Genomic DNA, 16097 nt, shown 5'->3' with positions numbered 1-16097 from the left:
TGCTATTGAGTTATATGAGTTCCTTATATATTTTGGATATTAACCCCTTATCAGATATATGATTTGTGCCTATTTTCTCCCATTCCATAGGTTGCCTTTTCATTTTGTTGCGTCTGTCTTTTGCTGTGCAGAAGCTTTTAAGTTTGATATAGTCCACTTGTTATTTTTGCTTTGTTACTTGTGCTTTGAGTGTTATATCCAGAAAATCGTTGCCAAGACCAATGTCAAGGAGCCTTTCCCTTATGTTTTCTTTTAGAAGTTTTATGGTTTCAGGTCTTACATTTAAATCTTTCCATTGGAATTATTTTTTGTGAGTGATATAAGGTAGGGACCCAGTTTCATTCTTTTGGTTGTGAATATACAGTTTTCCCAACACCATTTATTGAAGAGACTATCTTTTCCCCATTGAGTATTCTTGGCTCCTTCGTTACCAGGGTCTTCTGTGGTTCCATATGAATATTAGGATTGTTTTTTCTATTTTTAAAATGCCATTGGAATTTTGATGGCTACAGAGGGCTATAGATGTTATCTATAGGTGGCTTTGGATAGTATGGACATTTTTTAAAAAGATTTTATTTATGTGTTTGAGAGCGAGCGAGCGAGCGAGAGAGAGCACAAGCAGGCAGAGGGGCAGAGGGAGAGGGAGAAATAGACTCACTGCTGAGCAGGGAGGCTGACGTGGGGCTCGATCCCAGGACCCTGGGATCATGACCTGAGCTGAAAGCAGATGCTTAACCAACTGAGCCCCATGTTGCATACATATACATGTACATCACGTACCATGATCTTTTTAATGTACTGTGGCATTTGGTTTGCTAGTATTTTGTTGGGAATATTTGCATCTAATTCATCAGAGATATTGGCCTGTAGTATTCTTTTTTTTTTTGTAGTGTCCTTAATGGACTTTGGTATCATGGTTATGTTGGTCTCATAAAATGAGTTTGGGAATGTTCCCTTCTCTTTACTGTTTTGGAAATTTTTGAGAAGGATTAGTATTAATTCTTTGAATGTTTGGTAGAACTCATGAGTGAAACCATCTGGTCCTGGGCTTTTTTTGTTGGGAAGTTTTTGATTACTGATTCAATCTTCTTAATTCTTATTGGTCTGTTCACATTTTCTATTTCTTCATGATTCAGTCTCAGTAGGTTGTGTGTTTTCAGGAATTTATCCATTGCTTCTAGGTTATCCAATTTGTTGGTGTATAATTATTCAGAGTATTCTTTTATGATCCTTTGTATTTCTATTATCTGTTGTAGTGTCTCCTCTTTCATTTATAACTTTCATTTGAGTCCTCTTTTTTCTTTGTTAGTCTAGCTAAAGATTTGTCAATTTTGTTTATCTTTTCAAAGAACCAACTCTTAGTTTTGTTAATTTTTCCTATTCTCTATTTTATTTATTTCTGCTCTAATCTTTGTTATTTTCTCCCTTCTGCTAACTTTGGGCTTAGGTTTTTCTTTTTTTTCCCTAGTTCCTTGGGTTGTAAAGTTAGTTTTTTAAAAAAGATTTATTTATTTATTTCAGAGAGCGAGAGAGCACGCGAGCACACTAGAGGAGGGAGGGTCAGAGGGAGAGGCAGAGAGAGAATCTCAAGCAGACTCACTACTGAGTGTGGAGCCTGATGCGGGGCTTGATCCCATAACCCTGAGATCATGACCTGAGCCGAAATCAAGATTTGGATGCTTAACTGACTGAGTCACTCAGACGCCCAAGTTTTTTATTTGAGATCTTTCTTTTTTTTTTTTTTTAAAGATTTTATTTATTTATTTAACAGAGAGAGAGAGAGAGAGAGAGATAGTGAGAGAGGGAACACAAGCAGGGGGAGTGGGAGAGGGAGAAGCAGGCTTCCCGCCAAGCAGGGAGCCCGATGTGGGGCTCGATCCCAGGACTCTGGGATCATGACCTGAGCCGAAGGCAGACGCTTAACGACTGAGCCACCCAGGCACCCCGAGATCTTTCTTTTTTCTTGATGTATGCATTTATTTTCTGTTTTTATTTGTCTTGATTTTTTTAAATTTCCCTTTTGATTTCTTCTTTGGTCTATTGGTGTTTGCAGGAGTGTGCTGTTTAATTTCCATGTATTTGTGAAATTTCCAGCTTTTCTCCTATTATTGATTGTAGTTTCATACCATTGTGGTCAGAAGAGATACTTGATATAATGTCTGTCTTCTTGAATTTGTTGAGACTGTTTTGTGGCCCAACATATGGTGTATCCTAGAAAATGTTCCACATGTGCTTGAGAAGAATGTGTATCCTATTGATACTGGATGGAATGTTCTGTAAATGTCTCTTAGGTTCCTGTAGTCCATAGTGTTGCTCAAATCTGCTGTTTTCTTACTGATTCTCTGTCTATGTGATCTATCTATTGTTGAGAGTGGGGTATTAAAGAATTTATGAGATTTATCACCCTGAGAGCAGTGATTCTCAAGTGGTGTTGATTTTGTGTCCTCCCTCCCCCACCCGGGTACATTTGGCAATGTCTGGTGACATTTTTGGTTGTCACAACTGCTGAGGGAGGATATGGCTGTTGGTCCTGGCATCTAGTGAGTGGAGGATGGTGATGCTGCTAAATATCCTGCAATACTTGGGCTAGCCCCCCACTGAACCAAGATGGCAGTAGTGCCCTAAAAAAAGAGGAAATGCTGATAAGATTCAAGACGAGATTGGATAGAACCTACAATCGTTTCCGAGGACCAGGGATGTACCTAACATTAATGATTCATGTTGGGAGGACAGCAGCATTCTCCCATGATGTGTTGGAGCTGGTTGGTCACAATTCTAGACTGCCTGGACTTGGCAACCCTGTGTTCTCTGTATCCTACTTGCCCATTTGTCTCAGGGAAGACTTGGAGCAAGATGAGGCACATTTGTTATTCTGTACAGAGTAACATTCATTGTCCCTCTTACCATTGAGAGCATCGTGGGGATTCTGGCATCCAGAATGGTGTCAGGAGCTCATTATGAGGATTGGAATGAATCCTGAATAACACAGTCAAGATAGAGTGCCTTGAGCAAGGGCATTTAGAAATAGGAGCTTCAAAAATGCTAATGGTTTCTGTTATCTTTCAGATGGTAAACGTGTCAAGGCTAGAGGGAGATGACAATCCTGTGCAGCTCATCTACTTTGTGGAGGATCAAGATGGAGAAAGACTCAGTGCAGTCAAGTCTTCAGATCTGATTAACAAGATAGATATCCAGAGAGCAGCCATTATCTTGGGTTACCGAATTCAAGGCGCTGTTGCCCAACGTAAGTGTGTGAGGCGTAGACCCTAAGTACTGTCTGTGCTGTGCTGGGGTCAAAAGCCAGTTTTTTGTTTTTTTGTTTTTTTTCCTTTTTTTGACAATGAAATCCGAATTTAAAGCATTCTTATGTGCACAGAGTAGATTTATGTCTTAAATCCTTATTATTTATTACGTGGCACTTGTATAAAACATCAGTTGTTTTTTGTTTGTTTTTTGAAAGATTTTATTCATTTGTTTATTTGAGAGCGAGCGAGCGAGCGAGAGAGCAGGAGCGGGGGGGAGGGGCAGAGGCAGAGGGAGAAGCAGGCCCCCCCTCCAGCAGGAAGCCCAACGCAGGGCTCCATCCCAGGACCCTGAGATCATGACCTGAGCCAAAGGCAGACGCTTAATCAACTCAGTCACCCAAGCACCCCAAAATGTCAGTTGTTAAAATTCACTTGCCAAGTCCTTTATTTCAGCTGCTTGTAGTTGTGGCCCGCACTACTGTTTTCCTACCCAGCATTTTGTATCCCCAGTGTTAAGGGTTCTAGTAGCTTAAGTTAACTGTAATATTTTTTCCCCTACTCCTGTACTATTTCTCGTTTTAAAAATTTTGTCTTAGGTAAAATAACTTGTTTTCTCGGTATTTATTCCAAAACCTTTTCTGTCATATTTTGAACGTTGGTGGGGACAGTTAGTCACACAGGAAGCTGGGAGGTGCCCTCTGCATTTATTGGCTTCCTGCTGAGTTTTTTAACACAAAGAAGTCCTTGATCCTTACCCTTTTCAGTGCTGTTTCTCTCCCTCCCCATCCTTGCAGTGCTTCACAATTTAGAAAGAGGTATTTTGATATTTCTGTATTATTGTTGGAAGATACTTGGCTCCTGCCCTCGGCAGCGGTTGCTCCCAGTGCCTGATTTTTCAACTCCCAGATTTTGGGTATTTAAAATTAAGAAAAAGGAGAGGCACAGAAGAGTGTTTTCCTCTAAATGTCCCTTTATGAATCAGACTGCTATTTTAATGTGGATGCTTTTGCTTATGAGCCAGAGAGCAATCCTTGTGGGAGCTTGGTGATATTTGCTCCCAACAGTAAATGGATAAGTAAGTGTTTGGAAGGAATGGAGCATCGGGGAATATTGAAAAGTTCTTTATAGAGAACACGTAGCCTGCAAAGGCACCTTTACAGAATGACAGCTTCACGGTTATCCTCGGTAACAGAAGATTCTTTGTGACATCTGTACTTGTCCCTGGAAACTAAGCAGGACCAGGGCTCATGGGCACACTGTCTAATTCACAGATGATGATGGGGAGAGTTTAAGCAAATAATCCGTTGGTGGTTTGTGTATTTGAGATATGATTGCATATTAGTATGTTCTGTTTCAAAGCAGTGAGGAAGAAAAAATAACAAAGCACTTACTTATATATCTTCATCGAGGACATTTCTGATTGTAGGAGAGGTGCCCCACTCCAGCTAAGCACTTCACCTTTGAAAGAAGATTAGTTGCTATAGAGTATGGGCACCTTTCAAGCTCCTTCCCTCTGTTCTTTGCACCTGTTTCCTCAGCTTCCCGCTGAAGACCACGGGATAAGGATCGTGGGATTGGAAGCCTCAGCCAACATCAGGCTCAGCCCCCAGGCAGCTGTAGACCTGGCAGCCAGGCCTCGTTTAATGCATCTGTGCCTCTCCCAGGGTGTTCTAGATTAGAACTAGGAAGAGCATCCAGTTGTCCCAGCTCCTCGGTTTGATTCTGTCCCTCCTGTATTGTCAGTTGTTATGCAAAATGAGCTACGTATATAGACTCTATTCAGGCCAAATTTAGAGATTAATACTTTGTCCCTTTTTCCATTTCCTACATAGTCTCTGCTCTGTAATTTGTGCTTCCTTCATAATGCTCATGCTTTAGAGTGCTTGCTCCCCTCCCTTGTCACTCTCAGAGGCCTGAACCCACACTTAAACTAGCACCAAGAATCTTTTTTGTTGTTACATCTTTGAGCAGGAACATTTTGATCCCATAGCATGTGCTAACCATTATGGAATATGAAAAGAGCATAAAACTTAGTCTCTGCCCGTGGAGACTGAACTGTATTTGAAAAGACAAGACTTAGAGTCATGACCATATTAATGAGTAAAGTAGTACAGTTTATCAAGATGACATATTTATGTAACAAAATGCTTTTTAAAATAGTAAGGTACCGGGGCGCCTGGGTGGCTCAGTCGTTGAGCGTCTGCCTTCGGCTCAGGTCATGATCCCAGGGTCCTGGGATCGAGCCCTGCATCAGGCTCCCTGCTCGGCGGGAAGCCTGCTTCTCCCTCTCCCACTCCCCATGCTTGTGTTCCCTCTCTCACTGTCTCTCTCAAATATTAAATGAAATCTTAAAAAAAAAAAAAATAGTAAGGTACCGTTTGCTAAGCAAAGGCACCCAGAACAAAAGAACTTAGACAAGGAGGAAACTCGCCTTCTTAGCAGTTTTTATGAAGTGATGATAACAGATGAGAAGGTTGGGCAGAGGGGAGGGGGACATTTTGGTCTGGGGCACTTGGTAATTGGAACCTGAGCTTTAAGAGGAGCTGAGTCCTTTGAGAGGATGAGTACAGAATGAAGAGGATGAGGGCCCAGGACCAGGAGGCAAGGTTAGGGAAAGGAGCTGGTGAAGGAAAGGAAGGCAGAGTGCTTGAAGTATATTCATCCAAGGTCACGGAAGATGGGAGGCTGCAGCAGTGGTCTGGGTGGTCAGGAGGGTGGGGAATGGCAGATTCCGAGTAAGTAAGTTGGATGTCATGTAATTTTAAAATTGACATCTGGTGCCTTAAATCTTGTTTCAGGAGTTTAGAGAGAGACACAGGTGAAGAAATTAAGACAGTGTTCGTAGACTATTTATTGGGATTTCTGATTTTTAGTATGGAAGCGTTTCTGCAGTGAGATTAGGGTGGAGCTAGTAGAATACATGGGAAGTCAGGAGACCTGGAATTAACATAGCTCTGCCATTGGATGAGCCATGTTCCCTTTAGACATGTCAATATGTCACCATGGTCCCTCGGGCATTGAGGATGTAGTATTCTATGTTGTGCTTGTTCACTGCATCACGTTTCTGGCCATCAGGAGATCACAGAGTCTAACCGCTTGACTTGACCTGAAATGACAAGGACTTTCCAGGTTTCTCATCGAAGAAGCCATGTTCCCTGCACAGAAGCGCTGTCAAGTAAGTGAGTGCAGAGGAATTAGTGAACGACCTGTCTTCTTTGTCTGCAGCCTTGGACAGAGTGAAGAGGCCGTCCCCTGAGTCCCAGAGCAGCAACCTCTGGGTCATTGTCGGTGTGGTCATTCCAGTGCTGGTGGTGATGGTGATTGTCATCATCCTCTACTGGAAACTCTGCCGCACGGACAAGTTGGACTTCCAGCCCGACACGGTGGCCAATATCCAGCAGCGTCAGAAGGTGAGGGTGTGACCCCCCAGCCTTCATATGGGCAGTCATATGGGCTGGGGGAGGCTGAGTTCAGGCTCTTGATACTGAAAGCTGGGACAGAAAGCTGATAGGGACATTTTTTGGCTTTAATGGTGGTATCTCTTTGCCTCACATTTGCTACTGGAACCATGATTCTTCTGTCGTGTTAATTATACGCCAAGAAGATGAAGCTGTATCCAGGCTTAGCAGTGTTATGAGCGCTGAGTTCTACTGTGATTTTATTTATGAAATGATTAGTTCAAAGATCACATCCATTTTTATATGAATTCTGATCTATTTTAACCCTGGATATTTTCAAAGAACGGGAGCCAAGGGAGGTTTTCTCAGATCTGTGTGTCTATTTCTTTCATACACAGTTCCACTGGACGGCTCCTTTAGTTTCCATCCACCATATGGGAAACCCACTGTCCACCTTGATCAAGACCATTTAATCATTAAAAAAATGATACTTATATGCCTTAAACATTTTAATTTAAATATATGAGTGGGTCTGTATTTGCCAATCTTTTGATGTACCCTGAGTCTTTTTTCTTTTATATTTTATTTTTTGGACTGTTGGTTTACCGAGAGGATTCTGTTTGGTTTTTCTTGTAAGAAACAATACACCCGGGGGCACCTGGGTTTTAGTTTAAGTCAGTTAAGCGTCCGACTTGATTTAGGCTCAGGTCATGATCTCAGGGCTGTGAGACTGAGTCCCACATCGGGCTCTCTATGGGGCCTGCTTGTGATTCTCTTTCTCCCTCTCAAAAATAAAAATAAAAATTAAAAAAATTAAAAAAGAAACAACACCTATAATGCATCAGCTGCAGTTTCCAGTTTGGGTTTCTTTAGAGAAGAGCAAGCAACCTGAGTGTAAAGTGCTCTAGGGTCTTTTTTTTTTGTTTTTTTTTTTTGATACCCTCCCCAACTCTGTAGTCTTTCAGAGCTAATTCACCTACACCTAACTTGACAGCAGTGTGTTTTTAAACATCTTTTTCATGTTGTACCAAAGCATCCCATTTAGTTTTTAAAGATTTTATTTATTTGAGAGAGAGAGAGAGAGACCGCAAGAGAGGGAACACAAGCAGGGGGAGTGGGAGAGGGAGAAGCAGGCCTCCCACGGAGCAGGGAGCCCGATGCGGGGCTCGATCACAGGACCCTGGGATCATGACCTGAGCCGAAGGCAGACGCTTAACGACTGAGCCACCCAGGCGCCCCCCCATTTAGTTTTTATAATAATAGCAATTCTCACTTTTATGTTTCAATTTCTGCAATACTTAATTGTCACATACCAGTTTCAGAGCAAAGACATTGACTCTTGGTAAGTATTGAGTTTTGGTTGATCTGGTGTGAGCAGAAACATGCCAAGCACTGAAGAAGAACACAGTAGCTGCGCACATCTAGCACCCCAGGCAATGAGCCGTTACCAAGGGGATGGAGAGTGGGAATCTGTCGACTGTGTGTGAATGTGCACCCTCTGTGGGGCTCACACATTTAGAGGACTCACTTGACTCTAGAACTTTGATAAGAAAAAGCAAGGAAGAGGCAGAAGAACAAGAAGTAAAGGGCTGCCTGTTAACCTTTTAAATTTATTCTGTCTGGGTTTAAAAATTTCTGCCCATTACAAACCTACACCCGCTGAATGAAAAAGTAGGTATTCTTCACTTATTGTACTTTTGTAAAAGTAAATGAAGAGTATTCTTTTTCTTATGAATTAACTGAAAATGTAAAATCGTGACTAAATTGCAAGCTGGTGGTTATCAAGGGTATTGGAAGCATTTTAGACATTAACATTATATTTATTACCTATCTTCATTTATTATTTACAGAGTGTGCTGAGATGGTTTTGTTGTTAGACTAGATAATGCCTAGAAAACCCTGGAAAAAGTGCTGGAGGTACTAAATCATTCATAGTGTGAATTTCATTGGAATAAGATCAACAATAAGTTTGGAAATGTTTTTGTTCTGGTGAAAGAGTATTGTTGCAGAGAGATTTACCCAGTGTAGATGGTTATGTATTCAGGTCTTTCATGTTCCAGGTTCCCTAACATAAATACTCCCTGTGGAAGCCCACCCGTCATCTGTTACTTCATTCACCTGTCAGAGGATAGCATCCCTTGAGTTCAAAACAGGATACTCCCCAGGTTTTCTCCTTCTCCCACTTTTACTTCTGAAATATCTTCGTGCCCCAGATGTTGCTGTAAATCAGATGGACAGAGTTTCAAATAGAACTTCCAGCCCTTAGGGTTGCTCTTGCTTTGCATGTGCTGGAGGATTTGTGCATATGTCTTTACAACATGTTTGTCGGAAGGTCTTCTGTGTGGAGGAGTCCCTGAGGGAGTCAGCGTCTTCTGACCCGGGTAGGGGGGCCTGACCTCCGTGACATTTCAGAAGGGTGGTCTTTGGTTTGCTGGCACAGGAACCTACCGTATAGATCTTGTCATGCGTTTATAATAGGAAAAGGATGATCTCTGTTTAGTTTAGAAACAAATATCTCTACTTCACAAGTGTTTCTTCTAAGATTTACCTGGCAGTGGTGAAGGGCCTCTATCTAGCCCATCCCTTGGGACAATTTGAAAACATGCTAGTTTCCCTGGGACTGCGAAAGTTCTTTTTCCTTCTTGTGCGACTCTCTGTTGTCTCTCTTTCTGTTCTGCTCACCCTGCCCCCTGATGCTGCCTTGCTGCTACTCTCCCAGATCCTTGAGCTCCGTAATCCCGGAGCTACAAACATCTGGAAACAATACATGTGCCCACCAAAAAAATCCACACCCCCTACCCCTTGTAACGAGCAGGAAACCTCTTCAGATTGTCTGGGAGTGGATTAGTTTTGACATACGATAAGAGGGAGAGGCCATTCTGTCACATTTTGAGAGAGGGTCCTTTTTTATTTCCAGTCATTAAAAAACAAATCTAACCTGTATCTTCGCTTTATCTGTAGTCTCTTTAAAGTCATCACTGTTGACTGGTATCAGAAAAACTGCAGCTTGGACCCACCTCACCCTTTTGAGGTTCTATGTAAAGAGATGAATGGCATTGGCTAGATGCTGCTGGTCCTGTGAAAACTTGTTCCTTCTGATGGGGACAGTCCACTCTCTGTGGTTGGTTGGCGTGGGACCGTGGTTCCTGACTGGTGGGCACTGCGGGCAGCCACATGGAGATGCCTTAGTCACTGCATATCCATTCACCAAACACCGAGCATTTGCTCTGAGCCCAAGCAGGGCCAGGCCGGGTTGTAAGCCCAGATAACATGCAGTCCCTGTTTCGAGGGCTTCGGTAAGGGAGAAGGACGAGGGACCCGGACACTGACACACAGTAGCATAGGTCTGTCTAGGCTGTCTTGGAAGCAGGGAGAAGGGGCAGCCACCCCATTGGGTGGTGGGCTGCCTCTGCCTTCTGGAAAGAGGCAATGCTGGGGGGGCGCCTGGGTGGCTCAGTTGTTGGGCGTCTGCCTTCAGCTCAGGTCATGATCCCGGGGTCCTGGGATCGAGCCCCGCATCAGGCTCCCTGCTCAGCCGGAAGCCTGCTTCTCCCTCTCCCTCTGCTGCTGCTTCCCCTGCTTGTGCGTGTTCTCTCTCTCTCTCTCTCACTGGCAAATAAATAAATAAATAAATAAATAAATAAATAAATAAATAAAATCTTAAAAAAAAAAAAAGAGGCGATGCTGGGGCTGAAGCTCAGAGGTGGAGGAGATGAAGCCAGGTGAAGTGGGCTCAGGTGGAGGGAATGGCCTGTATGTCAGGAATGATGGAGCAAAAGTTGTCTGGAAGGGCACAGCAAAAACTGTGAGGTGACAGGAGGCAAGAGCCAGGCTGGGAGGAGTTGTAGGACGTATCAGGGGTCGGCAATGGTGCCGTAGGTGGTGGGGAGCCATGGAAGGATTTTCAGCAGGGACAGCAGCTTGAACATATTTATCTCTGGAATGACCACTTTGGGAGGCTGTGTGGACAGCTGATCGAAGAGAGAGGCTCCATGGGTGTTTCTCCCATCTCAGCCAAATTCATCTTGTCCCCTGTGGTTGCTCTTCGAGTCTCTGCAAGGACCCCGTGGCACCTAATATGTGGAGAGTTCAGTTCACCTGTGGTCACTTGGTTGCGATTTGCTGTGGCCCCCGGGGCGGGAGAGTCTTGGAGTTCTGCTCTTCTACCTCCAAGACCGCAGGGTGACCGGGGTCCCCAGGGCTGCAGCAGACACAGGCAGTAACTTTGCCTTGTCTTCACCTTCTGAATGGAAACAGCACGGCGACTACGGAGACTTTTTCATAGATCTCATCCACCAAATAAGAAATGGGTAGACAATGCTGCTGTCTTCGAGATGGCAGATTTTTACCCAGGCACCTTTGGGGTTTGCTCTTTGATTTCTATTGTTATCTTAACTGCTCCTTCCCAGGGGTTCAGGCTAACTGGAGTGCTAGAGATTCATTCCATCTTGTTCTGCCTGGGGTTGTATTATATTTACGGCTCACATGTTTTAAAATTCATCAGGCATCTCTCCTGTTCTTTGGCTGACCAGCTTTACCCGCCCGCTCTGACTTGTCGGCGACGTTATTCCAGTGGGGCACGGACAATGGGGCCTGTCCCCTCTGTGACATATTAAAGAGAGAAGGAACAAAAGAACTGTCTCTCCTCAGAAATAAAGGGTCCTAATGGAAATATTGAAGGCACTAATTAATTGTGGCTCTTCTTCTATAAAATACTGATTGAAGCTTATTCTGCATGTGGAAGCTGGAGACACAATACAGCCAGACTTAACTCTAGATTTTTTTTTTTTTTAAAGAAATGGAAAAACTAGAAAAAAACATTCTGGAAAGTAGGGATGAAACAAAAGAGCTAATTCCATAAGTGGGCAAGGTTTCCTCTAATTTCTTCCTTCTGTGTGTGTTCTAAGATAGCTTTTGTTCTGTGCAGAAGCACAGAGTAGTTGCCAAATTTCTATTGTTGTAGAAGGTGGTGACTCACCCTGCCAGTGAGAAGTGCAAGGATCTAATGGAGATATTTGAAAATGTTAGTAGGAATCAACAGTAAGCCCACAGGGCTTTTATGGACCTATATTTTATTGATGACATATACCCTTTTTCATGGCTCCCCACAAGATCCAGCAAGTTTGGAGCTTCAATTGACTTTTTTTTTTTTTTAAAGATTTTATTTATTTATTTGAGAGAGAGAATGAGAGAGAGAGAGAGAGAGAGAGCACATGAGAGGGGGGAGGGTCAGAGGGAGAAGCAGACTCCCTGCTGAGCAGGGAGCCCGATGTGGGACTCGATCCCGGGACTCCAGGATCATGACCTGAGCGGAAGGCAGTCGCTCAACCAACTGAGCCACCCAGGCGCCCTTCAATTGACTTTTTAAAATTGATTTAGTCATCACATATTTACGGACGGTCTACCATGTGTCACACCCTGTTGCTGAATTATAAAATTTCGTATCTAACTTCATAGCTTTTATCTGATGGCTGAGAATGCTTAGGCATTTATATTAACTGCTTGATATTTCATCATCCAACAGCAATAATAATGAAGCATTTTTGACGTATACATACGCTTGTTTCTTGCACGAACCTGAGAGTCTCTCAGGGTATACCAGTAGTATTAACTCCTAGACTTGGGGTACACTGAATGCATCACAGAGGTAGAGCTATTTGTATTTTTCCCTTATTCACTTGGAGACCTCTGCTGGGAGGAGACAGTCTGTGGCTCCTCCTTCAATTTTGGTAAAGCAGATCATCTGCTTTGCAAAAGTGATTGTCTCTTGGTCGTTGGAGGCATTTAGTTTCTTGCTGGGAAATACACTAAAAAAGGTTTTACCAAGATTTATTAAATGGTGTTGATGGTGTTGACTCAGTGACTATTGATTATCTCTGTGATCCTTTCATTTAGAGGTAGCTTGTTTATGGAGCTACCATGAGGTGCGGCTGGGTAAAGGCTCCCGTGTGGGTGAGAGGGGCGCCTCTCTTCTGTAAAGCAGAAGGACCCTTATAACGGGAGGCGGGCAAAGGGAACCAGCCCGATGGCCAGACTACAGGCACACTCAGGAAAATCACTGGTAGTGAAGAGCATACACAGAGCTTATCCATCTGAACTTTGACGGTCTTAAAATGGCTGCATGCCCCTAGGAAAACGTACACCCCCAGGGATTCAGGGAGCCCTGCTGAAGATCACAGTCTTGTGGATGAGGAGATAAACGTATCCTGAGTGGTTGGAGGGGCAGGGGAACCAGAGAGGGGCAGGTTTGGGTTCATATTCATGAAAGAGTGTTCCTGAGCCAAGGACTGTGTGGAGTAGCCTGCTCTTGTCACATGACATCATTAATTTAGAAAATACAGCCCACCAGGTCTTTACCTTTTGTTTCCAAGCAACATCTTTGTAAACTACATTTATAGTAAGTTTTGTCCCCCTCTGCTGGCAGAAGTCATTATTGCAGACTCCTTCCCTTGTCTTCACTGATTGTAGACTTGCAGTGCTAAAAAGACTTCCGAGATCACAAATGGAAACCATTGGTGTTCATCGTCACTCATTTGGCATAAAATTAACACGGATATGGCAAAACCTTTTGCTTCTATATAACCCATTGTCTAAAATAACTCCTTAGGTTGGTTTGGCCTTTGTCTTTGACGGATGGACTCTCTCTAGGGGTGGCATACAGCCGGGATAAGGGCTTTGGTTGTGCATGTGGCCTTCATGCCAAGGAGGCCCTTGGGACAATTATTGAAATGTAGTTTAGTTTCCTATACTCTGCAAACTCAAATTAATGATGCATGATTACCCCCCCTACACTTTCAGGGTCCCCACAAATGGTGCCTCACCTTGATTGCCCACAGTTCTCTGTACCTTGAGCACATTTCCTGTGTTGGCACAGGAAGCTAGAAGCTGAGGTCTGGACTCCGTGGTGACAGGGGTCTGGGCTGTGGGTTTGGTGTTGCTACTGTGTATCTCAGGTAGGACTTCTGCGTCCCCCAGTGTGAGGGGTGGGCTTTTTTGAAGACCCCTTTCCCCTTCCTCCTCGTGCCCCCAGTACTTCTGTTGGCCACTGCTTTCTAGAAATTCTGTATCCCCTTGCCTTCTATTACATTGAACTTTACAAATTCTTTTTTTTGAAGTCATCTATTTTTTGCTTGCCTCCTTTTCCTCCTTTGAGCCCCAAACTATTAGATGTTCCCCAACATTTTATCCACAGACTCTGTTTTCATCTTGAAAAATCTGAGGAAAAAAAAAATCTCAGGTCCCCTACCTGTCATCTTCTGTACAGATTCTCTCAAAGTCCTGTCTCCAACCTGAGATTTCCCCCAAGCTATTGTCCTCCATGTCCAGCTACACAGGGCTACTCTCCTTTGGAGCTTTTCTGCCATCTCAAACTAAGCATGTCTAAAGTGAAACCTATCTTTTTATCTCCTCAGGTTACCATTCTTTCATGATGAATGTCCCTTCCCCCGTTCAGGATGCCTGCCTATAAGTCATTCAAGTCATCATTGGCTGCTTTCCCTTTCCCTCCTTTGCCTCTTGTGTCTATTTTTGGCTTCCAGATCCTTCAGCCCAGTCTCTAGAACGATTCATTCCTTCCCATTTCCATTGCTAGGGTTTAGGGCTCAGGCTTTTGTCATTTTTTGCATGGGTATTGTTGGCCCTCCAACAGCCCTGTGTGTCCTGTCTGCTTGGATTTTAGAAATTTTCCTCTTCAGAAATATTTAGTGGTTTTCTGCTCTAGAAACTGGCATTTGGTGTTGGCCAGCCTTCTCTCCCTCCCCACATTCTGACCCTTCTAGGTCAGCTGATGGGATCTCTTCCCAGCTCTCAAGTGTTCTCTGGTGCCTGACTTGATCTAGAACATCCTCTGTGTAGCTGCCCCTTTTCATTTCCAAGTTCTGCCTGTCCTGTGAATCCTGGCTCAAGTCTTCGTTTCTCTATAAAGAATATCTCACTCGTGCCACTCTCTCTGGAACCGCGTGATCATGCTACTGTGATGGTGGGTCAGGCAGGTATTGTCTCGTGATGTCTTTTGTACTACGGTCTAGGTGTTTGATCCTGTACTCTTCTTTAATCTTTCGCAAGTATCTGTCTTTTCTGCAGACTCTAGGTGTGAATGGCACTGTGCACACAGCCGACGTTTTAGAGATGCTTGTTGAATTAGAATGATGGGATGGCAGGCATGATCTCTGGTCAGAAGTCAGCACTCAGCAATCTTGCCAGCTCTCACAATCCCTTTTTACCGTCTTCAGATTTCAGATTGACTGTCTTCGCTTGTGTGTGTGTGTGTGTGTGTTTTAGTTGCAGATCCCTAGTGTGAAGGGCTTTGATTTTGCTAAGCAGCATCTGGGTCAGCACAATAAAGACGACATCTTGATTATTCATGAGCCAGCACCACTGCCGGGACCGGGACCGGTGAAGGACCACACCACGCCCTCTGAAAACGGAGATGTGCCGAGCCCCAAGGCAAAGATCCCTTCCAAGAACCTCCGTCACAGAGGAAGGTTCTTATCGGGCTTTCTGTATTGTTCCCTATCACAGAGCATGCTTCCCTTCTCAGTTTTGTCAGTTTCCAGTGTCAGAAGAGCTGATGGTGAGTATTCCCTGGGTGTGCAGCCCGGGAGACTGGCAACAGCTTGCCAAAGTCCACGAACCACAGGGCTCTCGATCCACTCCAGTGGACCACCAGAGGCGGCCAGATGCTTTGGTGGTCCCACCCCCGAGACTTGATTAGGTCTTGCCTAGCTCGAGTGGGTATATTCTGGGGTGATCGTTCTGGGCCCTCTGGAGATGATACCAGAAGTAATGTCTGAAAAGTGCATGACACATAATACACACTCAGCCTGACTGGCTTTGCCTTCCTTGCTGCGTCTGCGGGTGACTTTCATCACGTCCTTTATTCTTTGCTTGCTTTCCCTCTGGCCGGCTGTGCTGTCACCCTCGTTAGCATGTTTCCACGGACTCGGCACTGCCTCCTCCCTGCCCAGCTCCCCATCCCCACTGTCTTTCCATTCCTCCTATCAAAGGGAAGCAGGCCGAGGGCTTCGTGTTAACACGCCACCTGGAAGTTCCCCCTCACCCTCTGATCCTAGGAGAAGGGCTGTGGCTCCATGGAAGTTCAGAATCAGGTTTTATGCAGCTGCCTTTAGATCTCAGCACAATCACTCTAGGGTATGGAAGCCTCAAATTATCAGCCTGCCTTTGAGCTTTGAACTCCAAATCTTGATTTCCTGCGAAGAGGGAAGAAATGTGTGATCATACCAACATTTGAAATGCTGTCACAATTTCTACCCCAGGGGGTTCTGGCCTAGTTTTAACAATTTAATGGATGTTACACCATGATCTCTACAAAAGAAAATGAATTATGTCGAGAGATGTTATTTGCTTAATCATCTTGCAGGCTAAGAATAAATCAAATCACATTAAAGACTGTTGAATATGTTAGTATAATTTTGCCAAGTTTTTTTTTTTTTTC

General features: G+C 44.0%; 1 protein-coding gene across 4 annotated transcripts in view; it reads left to right on the top strand.

Moving 5' to 3' along the window:
- Positions 1-16097, top strand: part of KIAA1549 (KIAA1549 ortholog) — a 139565-nt gene that overhangs the window by 71150 nt on the left and 52318 nt on the right. For all 4 annotated transcript variants that reach the window (XM_078059624.1, XM_036072795.2, XM_078059625.1 and 1 more), the window contains exons 9-11: positions 3067-3244; positions 6471-6655; positions 14924-15126. In XM_078059624.1, the coding sequence (XP_077915750.1) occupies positions 3067-3244; positions 6471-6655; positions 14924-15126 (566 nt within the window). The remainder of the gene's footprint in view (positions 1-3066; positions 3245-6470; positions 6656-14923; positions 15127-16097) is intronic.

This window comes from Halichoerus grypus, chromosome 12 (genome assembly GCF_964656455.1).
Source record: "Halichoerus grypus chromosome 12, mHalGry1.hap1.1, whole genome shotgun sequence".
Lineage (NCBI taxonomy): Eukaryota > Metazoa > Chordata > Mammalia > Carnivora > Phocidae > Halichoerus > Halichoerus grypus.
The sequence above is the reverse complement of the archived record's forward strand: the minus strand, read 5'-3'. Positions and strand labels throughout refer to the sequence as shown.